Source organism: Chanos chanos, chromosome 5 (genome assembly GCF_902362185.1).
Source record: "Chanos chanos chromosome 5, fChaCha1.1, whole genome shotgun sequence".
Taxonomy (NCBI): domain Eukaryota; kingdom Metazoa; phylum Chordata; class Actinopteri; order Gonorynchiformes; family Chanidae; genus Chanos; species Chanos chanos.
In genome coordinates this window covers 11,587,399-11,601,263 of record NC_044499.1, presented here as the reverse complement: position 1 = coordinate 11,601,263, position 13,865 = coordinate 11,587,399, and the positions used below count along the sequence as shown (strand labels likewise).

Below are 13,865 nucleotides of genomic sequence, written 5' to 3'. Positions count from 1 at the left end.
CAGCAGTGGAAATTTTTATTTGAGTAATCCTGTGTTTTTTTTTTCTTTTTTTTTCTTTTTTTTTCCCCCCTAGAATGGGGAGCTGTATGCTTGATTGCCCAGGCTGTGCTGAGCTAGGCTGGGGCAGCAGGCTCAGTCTTGTGCTAATAGTGTCCCAGTGATCTGTGCACTGTGTGATTAGATACAGAATAGATTGGCACCTCCTCCATTTCTCCTCCTACTTACTCAGCCACTAGATTCAAGCTTAGCACTGACTCTACTGACAACGCTGTGGAATATTTCAGTTAGCGAGTGATGTGCTTACCTGTCTACGGAGTTACAGGGCATCTTTACTTATGACTGTTGATTTTAACCAATAAGTCTTGGGAGTGCAGCCATGTCACTCTGGCGTTAATCCCAGGGCCCGTTGCACATTCCCTCCTCATCTATAATTTGTGGGCCTAGGCACTGAAAAATTGCTGAAGGCCAAAATAATAAGGAAACTGGTCACCCCACGGGTGTCTGAGGCTTTGTTATAAATTTGTTTGAGCACTGCTGACACCGATGCTTTTCCTGTGACCTAAAATGTGTCATTTTTCAAGGACCAGTGCAGCAAACAACCCATGCTTTTGTTTCACTATCTCAAACACATATCTTGTCTGACGTTGGTTTTTTGCTAAAACCGCTACTGATATAAAGCAGAGCCACGTTCAGATGTTGAGATCTTGAGATGCTGTTTGGTGTTGTCTCTGGCCGTGTTCCCGACATCTGTAACTTATTTGTGTTTGTTCTTCTTCTCTGTCCACAGAGCAATATATTTTGCAGCTTATTCCACTGCTAAAGAGAAACTGAATGCTGTGTTTGAACCAGACTCCACGCAGGTGCACATGGTGTCTGCGGGCCTAGCAGGTGAGATCCCGTGTTCACACTGCTCAGTGACCATAGCACCATTTATGTTACTTATGATACTAAACTTTTCACTTTTTTTTTTCTTTGCTTTTCTTTTGGAATGTAACTCATTTTACTCAAGAGAGCCCATCCTTAGTGTTCCAATACTACAGTTGTATCTCATGGGGTATTTGTGACAAAATGTTAAACACTGGATATTGTTTTTACCTTCAGAGAGGTCATAGATAACTTTTTTTGTTTGTTTAGTTTTTTCCACTTTTTTTGCAGAACAGTTTCTAGAATTTCCAGAACAGGTTGTGCTTTTTTTTGTCCTTGTACTCTTCCAGTTCAAATGGGGAATGGTTAGCATATGCTCTGTGCCCCAGTTTTATAGACATTTGTTAGTATTTAGACCGAAAGCACAACTGAAGACTTTCAGGATCAAACCTCCACCGTTTGATTGATCCATTCAAAAACAGGTCATGCCAGCATTCTTCTGTATTCCAAAAATGTGATCCCCATTTCATGACAATTTGATCATTTTTTGAGATTTGGAGGTATTCAGAGATTTAATGATGTGTTCCAATTAAAGCAGATTAATGATTTTTTTTTGGGGGGAGGGGGGGGATAATTGCATAACATTAAGCTAATTGCATAAAAGCTTAACTGAATAACATTCCTGGAGATTTCGTTCACCTCCACGAGCTGAAGTTAGTTATGCAATTTAGATTATTCTGAAAACGTATGTTGGATCAAGACCAAATTTGAGCCTCCCTGTAGTTCTGAAAGTGAAAGTACTAATTTGAAACGCAAGGTCCTCAAAGTTTGGGTTGTGCTTTCCTTTTCCCCACTTTCTTTTTTTCCCCTATTTTTTTTTTCTTCTACTTTTTGAGGGCTGGAGGACATAAATCATTACATACCAGTGTGCTACTAAACAGTCTGGCTTCACACGCTGTCTGTGCTGTGTGTAGTAGCGGCCACAGGGCGCTACGCTAACATGTAGGGCGCCATGCGCGGTGGGCAGCGGTCCCTGCGACTGACGCGGGCGGATTCGGGACGCCTCAGGTAGTCTCATTCGTCTCCTTTCACCTGTATGATTATCTGCTCTCCTAATCGTAATGATAAATGATGATGATGGTCTTCTTGTAGCTGGCTTGCAGCTCTATTACTTACTTATTTATTTATTTATTTATTTTTGTCTAACCTCCTTGTGATTGCACAGTCTTGACACTGGGCTCTAACCAGCTTGTAACCTCTCCCAGTAAAGTAAATGGAAGAGCAAATGCACTGTTAAGTCAGCAGTCATAGCAAATGCTAACCTTGTCATGTTTCCATTAAGTCTGAGTCCGATATGGGAGGCTCGTGACCTTGCTTAAATCTAAAGAACGACGCAGCAGATTAAAGCAAAAGAGAACCACGATGCTTCGGGTTCACTGTTTTCCCCCATTATGTCAAAAATCCATGGAGAATTTGCACCCGGTATGATTCCAAAAATATTCCTTATACTCACAACCGGATTCCTCATTCCTCATTTCCCCCGTGGAAAATCGACCAGCCCGCCTGTGCTCTCTGTCTCATTAGAACTCTTTAGAACTTTCTGTGTGGTTTTTGATTGCCTCCCTCAGCCACCTTTCTATAGAGTTATAGGTTGAATCCACCCTGGCTCGCTCAGCCAAGCTTGGATTACACGTAAAAGCCTTGTTTTGCTGAGTTAACCTAAACCAAATCTCCTGTGTCGATGTAGATCAGACTCCTGTGGAAAGTGGAGCAGTGTTAAATATCAGTAGTCTCTGTGAGCAGAGAGACTGGGTCAGTGCCCGGTCACCCAAATGTCAACACCGTCATGACACCCGTCTCTCAGACTCACACGCTGTGCATGGACGTTATATAGGTTAGATTACATCATGGTCCCATAACAGGGATTTTCTGAATTTTCATAGTTGTCACTGTAATCCCATTGTCACTAGTGCTTTATAATGCACAGCTCTGAGGAAGCATGTAAGGTAACACTAAAAGCTCTTTAATGTGCTTTTAAGGGCCTGAGCTGCTGTCCCTCAGTTAAATCCATTTCTGTCTGCATTAGACATTTGCTGTATCAAGGCTCCAAGGTCAGAGTAAGGCAACTGTGGGAGACAGAGCTCCCAGAATAACTGCTCCAGGCCTCTAAGAGGTTATCTGCCCTCAATAAAGAGAACAGCGCCGACGTTTTCTGATAAGGACAGGACTCATGTATGTCTGTGTGGCATGTGGACACGTGTGCATGTCTTTAAAAAAACAAAAAAAACCCAGCCAAACTGAGCTCACATGTGTACACCTGTGGAGAGATAAGATACGCCTGACCTCTATTTAAATGTATGCCGAGCAGATCGTAAAAACACACTTAGTGAAACCATTTGACCCGTTTATTTAGAAGTCTTAAGTTTAGTTGGCAGGGTTGACAAGGTTAGCATTTGAGCCCTCTTACCTGCACTCCCTTCATTGTTTTTATGATTTGATGTAGTCCCGTATTTTATTTTGATATCCCTTTAACTGATACAGCTGTGATGAAAGTCATAATGATGGATAGATATAGTAATAGTTTTGCTGCTCAGCATCAGCAAGACAGTTCTATATCCTATGATTTTTATTTTCATGCAAAAAAAAAAAACACTTATAAAAAAAACACTGGTTTGATGATGTCCTTTAAAACTCAAAAGAAACAAAATCTCTCTCTCTCTCTCTCTCTCTCTCTCTCTCTCTCTGTCTCGCTCTCTGTCTCTCTCTCTCTCTCTCTCTGTCTCTCTGTCTGTCTCTCTCCCTCTGTCCCTGAGAAAAGGAAAGAAAATGGAAGGCACATTAGTAAGAGGGGTGTGGGTGGAGGGGTGGGTATTAAAGTGTGGGTGGGTGGGGAGAATGGCTATGATGAAGTGTTCCACCCCCTCATGTGTTGTAGCACAGAGGGGAGCGTGGAGACTGCTGCTTGTGACTATGGTACAGAAAAGCCTGTGTCTATTTTAGGCCTTTACTGTAGCTTTCACCCTGCGTGAGGGTCTGTGAGCCAGCCTGCTCTGCCCCCCATATCTGCAGGCTTCGTCCTGCAGCTGTGAGGAGGAGCTTTGCCCCTCCCCTGTGAGTACTCACCAGAGACGCACTCTTCTTCCTCTCTTGTTCCGATCTGTCATCCTCTTCACCAAGTCCTAGGCTTCTTACCCTTTTCTAGAACCTCTACTGTAGGTTGATAGATGCCCTTTGGTTTGGTAGCCTTAAAAACATACTGTCAATCATTTAGCCTACGTGCACTATATTAGAGTGAAGCCTATTCATGTCTACTGGCCATTATCTTATACTCTCATTTTTATTTCTGTTGGGAATCTCAAATAGCATTTTATCAGCTTGGACAAAGCATATTCGTTGTGCTTGATTTTACTGCAAATTACAGAGCACTGATAGTTAACACAGATATCCCACAAACGACACACACATTTACGTCACAGCATCTGATACACACTACACTCCAGCTTACCTACCACATCCTGCTCTTTGAGCATTTCACACATGTGCAGTGACACCGACACTTTCACACATCATCATATGACTTCCTGTAGTCATACTTTACTCTCATGTCATAACAAGATGAAGAAGCATAACATAACCTGCAGTTCTAATACACATTTACTAATATCCTGTGTCTTATCTGACTGCTTTTCTTCACCCAGTGGACATGTCATTGAAGAATTGTAGGTCAATAGTTACAGCAAGGGCCCTGTCCCTGGAATATACAGTAACAGAATGACTCTGTAAAGCCGTTGCAGCATTTCACGTAGTTGTATACTTATACAGTTGCTTTGGTTTTTTTTGTTTTGTTTTTTTTTTTTGTTTTTTTCACTTGAGTGCTCTTTTATGAGATAGTTGCACTTTTTGCTCTTGGTTGTTCACAAAGTAACAGAAATCCATTTGAACAAGCACAAGCATATACAGCCATGCTAGTGGAATATTTGACACTTTACTTATTTCTTTAGCTGAAAGGTCTTACTCACTGTTGTGATCGCTACTCTAAGGTGTGTTTATGACCCTAACCTTAACTATGTTTTCCTCTGGAGAAATGTTTGATATATTGGGCTAAATTGTTATTGCTTACTACAATCAAAGACTTTATCTTTATTTATGGAAACACTCTCTTTGTGTATCTTAATATTGTAGAACACCTCTGAGCAGTAGTTTTCCAGATTCTTTCTTGGATTTTACCTCTTTGTTCTAAAACAAACAAACAAATGGGTCGTAAACACATTTTAAAGAGGTCTAACAGTGCTTCTGAAGTGTGAAGTTGCTTTAGGTCAAAGTTTGCCTGTACTAGAGCCAGTAGGCCTGCTAAATATCATTGATTATGCTTAGACATTCTGCAGAATGTACCGTGTCATTCCTTGTCTGAACCTACTGTCTCTTTTTCCCAGGGTTCACTGCAATTACAGCAACCAATCCCATCTGGCTAATAAAGACTCGATTGCAACTGGATGCCAGGTAAGAAGCTCTGTATTTTACACTGCCCACTCTATGCTGATTATAGAGCTGGTATACACTCTTCTGTCTTTCACTAAAGAAATATGTGTAATATTAATATTGCTCATACTCATACCAACTGCTTATGCATTTCTCTCTCTCTTTTGCTGGGTAGGAACCGTGGCGAGAGGCGCATGAGTGCGTTTGAGTGTGTCCGGCGGGTCTATAAGGCTGACGGACTGCGGGGATTCTACAGGGGCATGTCAGCTTCCTATGCCGGCATTTCAGAGACAGTCATCCATTTTGTCATTTACGAGAGCATCAAACGAAAGCTCCTGGAATCTAAGACTAATGCTAACATGGACGATGAGGAGGAGTCAGTGAAAGACGCTTCAGACTTTGTGGGAATGATGCTGGCCGCTGCGACATCCAAAACATGTGCCACCTCAATCGCTTACCCCCACGGTGAGTCAGACAGCGTGGAGAAAATCGAAGTCTTATTTTGTCTGGCATTATTGGACCCCCAGTATTAATGTCCACGAAACTGAGACAAAAGGAGCCGATTTCTTTTTGTTTAATCGTTTTAACTGTTTCTTCTCTTTGCAGAGGTAATCCGCACCAGGCTTCGAGAGGAGGGAAGCAAGTACCGCTCTTTCTTCCAGACTTTTAACATGGTTTTCAGAGAGGAGGGCTACCGGGCTCTGTACCGCGGTCTTACCACCCACCTGGTCCGACAGATCCCAAACACTGCCATTATGATGTGCACATATGAGCTGGTAGTCTACCTGCTCAGTGGTTAACCTATGGAGTAAGAGGAGGTAGAGGAGAGAATGAATAAGAAAGGTAGATACAGGTGGAAAAAGAGAGAAAGATTGTTTCATTTGGAGACCAAAGGAAGCAGAACCAACCACAAGTCCCCACGTGTCCCACCCCACCCACCCCCCGGGCCTCTAGAGGGCGCTGCAGGCCAGAACACATTGATAAATGAGGGAATGAGGTAGGGAACTGATCTGTTCTGATAACAGAGCCAGTCAAACAGGAAGAGGTTTGAAACAAAAGAGAATGAGAGGAAACAGCTGCAAGTGAGAAGTTTAGAGTGTCCGTGTGTCTCTCCTCAGTTCTGTAGTCATGAAGAAGACCCTCTAGAGAGGACAATCACAGAGGGGAATGCTTGAAAAACACGTTAAGATCACGTCTCACTACCTAAATGGACCGAAACACACAAACAGACACACTGGTTACTGTAATTGACAAGCAGGAGCGTTCACATTTATGGCCGGTACATTTACCTCCTCCTGTTTATCACACCTAACTTGAGCCATTCCCTTTCATTCAATATTGTGCCCATTTTGCAGGTGGTGGTGATACTTATGGAGGATTTCTTTATGCAGAAAGCACATTTATTGAACCGTGAAGGCTTTTTTCAAAGCCCCCCACCCCACCGTCCCCCACAGACTGTGCTCCAAAAGTGGCCATGTTTATACAAATGGCAAAAAAAAAGCACTGCTGTATGTCTCTGAATGTCAGACATTCACAAGCAATGGTCATGTAATGCACCACTGAACAAATGTGTCTCTTACGCACACGGATTTTAATTACAGTGGTTCTCGATTTAAGCATTCCCCTCTAAAAAAAAAAAAAAAGGCAGAATTCCCTCTTAAATCCCAAACAGAGGCAAACAGAGCTTCACGCACAAGAATCCATTTGCTTTAATTGATTCACGGTCATTTGAACTGTGGTCCATCACATGCTTCAAACTGAAGTGTTTTTGTTTTCTTTCTTTCTTTCTTTTTTTTTTACTTCAATTTTGTTCTTCAAAGTTGTCTATCATTTCAGTATTTTTTTTTTTTTTTATCATTCTACTGCTGTTGTGATGTCAGTCTGGTTTAGCCTATAGTAACATTGGGATGGAGCGAGAGAGAGAGAGAGTTCTTTCTCTGACTCTCATGTCTCTTAGTCTGGGACTGGTGTCTGCTTAATGGAGACACACTTCACAGGAAGTCCACAGGCAAAAAGCCACTACTTGAAACGAATATTCAGTGTTGCAGTCATGAAGAAATTACAAAAGAAAAAAAAAAAAACCCTTGCGTCTCCATGACAAGACATCTGAAAGCATGTCGTCATGGTGATACTGCACTGTACATACAGCGGAGAGGTGGAATGTTCTCCTGTCCTCCTTGCTAAATATTCCCAGTGGGAAGTAAGGCTACAGTTCCATACTCCAGCTTAATTCCTAACAGTGGCTTCTGACTGACTATCGATGCACTTTTTTTTTTGCCTTTTTGAGGTTTGTGCTAGACTTTCTGTTGTTTTTGGAGTATTTGTATTTTGTATAATGAGAAAGCATAGTATTACTGTATATGCAAGACAAGAGTTTTGCTAAACAGTTCTTATTGATGCTATCGTACAGTTCAGTGTACTTAACTTCTAGTGAAGGATATTCCTGTATGTGTGTAAATATATAATGTGTGCATATCAACTATTCAGTGTTCTTATAAGATAGGCTCTATGATTATGCAGTAGTTTGCAGTCACAGATGTTGCAGTCAGATGACCGCAAAACAAATGCATTTGTTTCATGTAACAGTTATTTGATTCTGTTGACATGCAAATTTTATGGGGTTTTTTTGTTTTTGTTTTTTTTTTTTTAAACCATATGCTGGCCTTGGACTCCATTGATGCTTGGAGTGTTCAGTTTGATGTTCTTTGTTTTTATTAGATCTGTGAAAGGTCAGTGTTCTCATCTCAAATATTTGTTTACACATTTCTCTGTGGTCCTTGTGAAAATATACCGCGATGTCACCAAGTGTAGATGAAACCACAGGAGTCTCCAGCTTAGATTTTAGTGAATGTGCAGACAGGTTTACTCACACGGTTCATCATATTTGTCCTACTCAGTCGGGCAACATAGAATCATCAGAATCTCGTCAGCAGCCCCCCCCACCCCCCCCTTCTATATTCAGAGCTAGAGGACTGTAATTGCACTAAATGTTCCCATACTCAAGTTAGAAATGTTGCCCCTTAGTTTCACAGTCTCTAGTTCAGTCTGTTTGACAAAAGGTCCTCCCCTACTGTTTTCAGCTGGCTCTACACCTCAGAGCCCAGCGAGTTTTATGATGTTGTCAGTATTGGCGTATAACACAGATCTGTGTCTTTACAGAACAAAGGCATGGAATCAGAGTGTCTAACTGAGCCTCCCTGTGTTCTCCCTTGCTGCTAACTAAGCTGTGGAGTTCTGTAAGAGTCAACACTTTCTCATAGGGCTTTATTACATGTCACAATGTCAATACATGATATTGTCAACAATGAAGAAAATAATACATCTGTGTATCATGAAACATCAGTGTACACAATGTGTTAAAAAAAAAAAAAAAAAGATGTACAAAATTTGGAGAGCCAGAACTAAAAAAACATTTTTTTTGCTTTTAGCCCTGATAATGATGTAAACACAAGTTAGTATTTATGAATTCAAAACTAAAACAATGTGTCAGTGCTTTTACTAAAGTTTACCACATGCTACTAGCCAAGCTTTTCCTCCAAGTTAACACGAGTATGAATATGAAATTTTGTGTTGCTCGGAATTGCATGTTTTAGCCCTGTGTCTAATACTTCTTAACAGGCCACAGCTAGGGAGACGAGCTAATATATGCCGTTAAAATCTGTTCAGCTTGAAACACGTTACTCAATAGAAGAAAAAAATGGTGGGAGAGGATAGAACAAAATGTTAGTGGTTGAATTTGGAAGCAGGAGTGAGCAAGTGAATGAACATCTAATGGCGTAAAGTCAATGATGTAAAGAAACCTTTCTAATTCGTGTTGTCGTTTTGTTTTGTTCTGATCAGCATTTCACTAATGTGGCTGCCTGGTACAGTCCCTTTTCCTGTGTGGCTTTCTTGTCATACGAATCGTTTTGCTCAACACTAACAAGTCCGTTTGTCAGAACTTTTGATGATTTTTTTTTTTTTTCTTTTATGCTTTTTTTTTTTTTAAGTCTGTGTTTTTACCTTTAAAATGTGGACAGTTCTTTGATGGCTATGTATTATCACACTTTGTTTTGTATAAAATGTCAATAAAATAAATTGCAAATCCCATAAATTCTCTATTCGCACACACTCTTTCACATCAAAGAATATTCACATCAAAGAATACTCAGAATGACGTAGCTTGGCTCATGAAGTCTCACATTTAAATACGGCACAGTCAAATTACTTTAACTCCTCTGTGCATTGCCCTCAGAGCTGGCATCACATCTCTACACTTCCTCAAGTTCTTTTTACCAGAATAGGAATAGACAGACTAAATTCCCCAGCACTGAAACTCCACCAGCAAACAGCATGCTTGGCCATTTTGCTGTGCTTCCCTGTATTTAATGAAAGCACAGTAAACACCAGTATTAAAAAACAAACAACTATTACCTTCATGCTTCTGCCTACTGAACTGTAGATAACACCTAGCATTTCTTAGCGGTTGCTTTGAACTGTAGTTTATGCATATTTCTCTTTTTTATTCTTTTTATTTTGTACTTTATTTTTATAGAAAATCACAAACATACAATGAAGATTTGAGATAAAGTACACATATGCTGAGCAATTCTATGTATATAACCCAACGGGCTAGTAAGGTCATTAAAAGACTGACCATGTAGTGGAGGCGCTGGTATTTAAGGCATGCTGACTGATATTTCCTGTCTTGTGTAATGTTGTAGTTATTACACCAAAGGGGAAAAGTAAATGTTAACAAGAGGGAAATAAATGCACTATAGAAAAGAGAGAGGGAGAGCGAGAGAGAGGGGGGGGGGTCACATATGAAAATAAATCCTCGAATAAATGCTCCAACAGTCCTCATATAAGCTCTTAAAAATTGCTATATGTTGTTTGTTCACAAGATGGCAGTGTAACCCTGTGCACATATTCGCAAGTACCTGATCTGTGTCTTCAAGCAACTCTACATACTAAACTTTAACAGCGTTTTCGATCACAGGAACTTCACAGGAACTATACATATATATTGGGGAAGGAAGCAAAGGTGTGGTATGCTGACTTTTTGTCTACTGATAAAATGATTTGGCCTAAAACGATTTAACCAAATTATTCAGTTTTTGTGCAACTGGTAATGGTTTAGTAGTGTGGAAAACTACACCACAATTTCTGTTGGTTTTACAGTTCTATATCAGTCCTCCAAGATAAGCGTGACCGTGTTTATCTCTGTGTTTGTTGCAGAAAGCTACAGTATAACCTAGTTGGAAATCAAATATGTGGTGTCTACAGTATCATGCTGACAATTATTTAGCAGTTTGTGAAATGTTAATGCCAATTTTCAAATAGGTATGTTTAAGTTAAGAGGAGAATGCATGCATTAATTTGAAATAAGACTTTGTTGTAGCTGCTCATTTGCAAACAAGTGGGACATTTATAAAATAATTACTGAGCACACATATGTTGCTACCCCACAGTCAGGTAATGTATGCTCTTGACAAACTCACCTACTGTATCACACAGGAAAGCATAATAAAAAAAAAGCATAATAAAACTAATAGAGAGAAACAGACATTCAGACGTGACATTTTATTTCTTTGCACATATAGTTTGTGCAAATTTTCCTTGCACATTTCCACGCATCCTTTAACTTTCAGTCCGAATGGAAGAAGAAGAAAAAGAAGAAGAAGCAGGGTGAAGAAGAGGAAGAGAAGAAGGAGAAGAGGAGGAGGATGACGACTTTGATGATATAAAAACGTTATGCATTCTCTGTACTTCGTTCTAGTTACCGTTAATTGTACTGATCATTATTGAGCATTATCTAATCGTCACCATAACAACATAACATCGACTTCCTTTTCGCTATTTACGCGCCTTTAAGGCTGTTATTCTAGGCACAAACAGGGTACCATGCAATTACTGAACACAATGGCAAACATGCAAATTCACTTTTTTTTTTCTTAAATCACAGTATCGCCTTTGACCATATGTGGAGCTTAACTGGCAAGTCACTAAGTATGCTTTTGAAGCCTTCTCTTGACCCCCCTAATTGTAAAAGACTGTCTCCATGACTCCCAAAGAAATCCAAACCCAGCGCATTCTCTGTTGCCTAATTAAGCAGCGAGGCATGAAAGAAGGGCAATCGTCCAGATGTAGGCTAATTACAGTGAATCCTGTGGTTTTGGTCTACGTTGTAATAAACACCTTTCTACCATTGCCACTTAGATGTCACATTTAATAGCCCGCTCATTTGGGCGTGCTTCTTGGTTTGGAAGGCAGTTTTCCTGCTTTTATCTTTCGGTTGTAATTGGACTGTTCATCAGCTGTTGTAATCACACACCCTATGCGTTTGATTGGCGTGAATTGACAGATTTACCAGGGACAATACTTCAAAAGCTCAAATCGTTTTGAGCTGATTTAAATGTAACGCCTCCAATTGCTCAATGTCATCACAAGGCATATTTTTGCTAACAATATCATGGATGTGTCATTCTAAGACAAAACACTGAAAACTACTTGAAAGATGCCTTCACATACACATGACTACGACTGAAAAGTCAACACCCGTCTTTCCAGTTCTGAAAGATTAAGTGACGCATTGATCGAGTGAATTAATTTCCGTTCTGTACAGATAGACTAAGCAAGGGGCATGCTTTAACATATTTCGAAGCACACAACATCCATAGCATCAACGTTGGTTTGTAGTCGATTTTGTCCAATCAGCTGTCAGATGGATTGAATGGGCTGGGCGTAATAGTCATTGGGTGGCTTTGCTTAAGCAACAAAGAAACGGTCCCGGTTATCGCTGCGTGTTCACAGTGTTGTGTGGCTTGCGACAGGAATAAATCGTTGTCAGCCGGTTAAGTTATTGTGATCACGACTGAGAAGTATCTGCAAGCGAAGCAAACGACCGAAACGTGATTATAAATTGTGGTGTCAGGAAAATTTGTCTCCTGTTTTCCAGAGTGTAACTCTAACGGTAAGTTCGAAGGAAGTTCCTAATGTTTCTGTTTGTTGATAATTTATTCGACTGTTTATCTATCTATCTATCTATCTATCTATCTATCTATCTATCTATCTATCTATCTATTTGTATGCTATGTATGTGGAAGTGTATGTGAAATGCGTTTGTCAGGTTGCACGTCTTTAATTGCCCCTCTTTAGAAGCTGAGTAATTGTTGATTTATATAGTTCTGCATGTATAACAGTACATGATATATTACCATGTTCTGTTATATAGTAGACAGACAGGTCAAATATTAATTGATAGTTGAGATTAGTCAGTACATATTATTTGTTGCATGTGTGTATGTTCTTGCATGCTTTTCGTAAGTTCAGAAGTTGTGGCAAAATGATGGTTTTATACAGATTCACCTTCGGTCTGTCGTTGTGGGAGACCATGGGTCATTTCAGTTCTTGTTTCTTTCTTGATCAGACATTGTGCTTTCTTTAACACGCGTTTCTGTGGCCTCTCTTCTACATCATCAAGGATGAAAGTACAGGACAGTACCAACACAGTAGTTCTCTTCCAACATGGTTCCATTCACTTCCCATTTAGAGATAAATTGTTCACCATTTTTCCATGCTGCACTTCTTCAGAGTCCAATGAAAACCTCATTACAGTGCAAATGTGCACGCTCACTCAGCAAAATGAGTTTTTCCAGTTGGACTCGTCATCTTGCTGTCTGTTTGGTCAGTTGCTGAACAGGCATTTTGTTCTGTAAAACGAAGAGAATCCTCATTCTTCATCTCTGAAGAGGATCTCTTTATTTATACCGTGTAACTTGTAATTACAATTAATTACAGTCATTTTATTCTTTAGTGTCTTTTTTTTAATCTATTAGATATGGTATAGTTTAGGGTACCAATCAAGATGTTTTTATCTGTATTCATGTCCCCAACAAATACCGCCATAGCTTACAACATCTGATCATAGCTGCATTTAGAGAAAACATACTGTCTTGTTTTTTTGTTTTGTTTTGTTTTGTTATTGTATGGTGAAATTCAGCAAGCAACTGCCACTTGCCATTTTTAGCAGGACTGCAGTATCATGGTTTTGTGGATCAGACACCTCTGGATTTTGCAGGACTTAAGGCTGAGATCAGGACATAATAATTATCCTCTTTGTTATGCATCATTATTGGAACATGATGTCTTTTTTTTTTTTGAGGATTATTGTTAGGACCTAAATGCACCCATCTGTCTCTTCAGGTCAGTATGGGGGCATTCAAGATTAATGTGTCACCAGCGTCTTTTTGATGCGTATTGTGAGGACACAAAGGGTCATGATAAAGTCACCTGGCTGTCTGTCGGCACATCATTGTGTGGGTGACGATCACCTGCCTTCTCTTTGTTTAAAGGACGCTGTATGAACTGAGAGACCCATGGTGGACCCGGTGTTGGATCTCTGGTCTGCGCAGCTGGCTGCGCAGGGCCAGTGCGATGGGCTCCAAAGGGACAGGGCCAGGTGCCACACTTAGCCCGTTATAATTTGGTTAATTTGGTGTGGGGCAGAAGTGATGGATGCGCTGTTGTGGGGTGGCGTGGGG

The 13,865-nt window shown here is 40.3% G+C and overlaps 2 protein-coding genes across 2 annotated transcripts in view; both read left to right on the top strand.

Moving 5' to 3' along the window:
• The window catches only part of slc25a36a (solute carrier family 25 member 36a), a 16,010-nt gene extending 7,726 nt beyond the window's left edge, over positions 1-8,284 (top strand). Inside the window, exons 4-7 of the mRNA XM_030776073.1 lie at positions 788-888; positions 5,298-5,364; positions 5,519-5,808; positions 5,950-8,284. Coding sequence (XP_030631933.1) covers positions 788-888; positions 5,298-5,364; positions 5,519-5,808; positions 5,950-6,143 — 652 coding nt within the window. The 3' untranslated portion in view covers positions 6,144-8,284. The remainder of the gene's footprint in view (positions 1-787; positions 889-5,297; positions 5,365-5,518; positions 5,809-5,949) is intronic.
• A 3,994-nt stretch (positions 8,285-12,278) lies between these two features.
• The window catches only part of spsb4a (splA/ryanodine receptor domain and SOCS box containing 4a), a 46,287-nt gene continuing 44,700 nt past the window's right edge, over positions 12,279-13,865 (top strand). The window contains exon 1 of the mRNA XM_030775560.1: positions 12,279-12,295. The gene's annotated coding sequence lies outside the window, so the exon portion shown is untranslated. The remainder of the gene's footprint in view (positions 12,296-13,865) is intronic.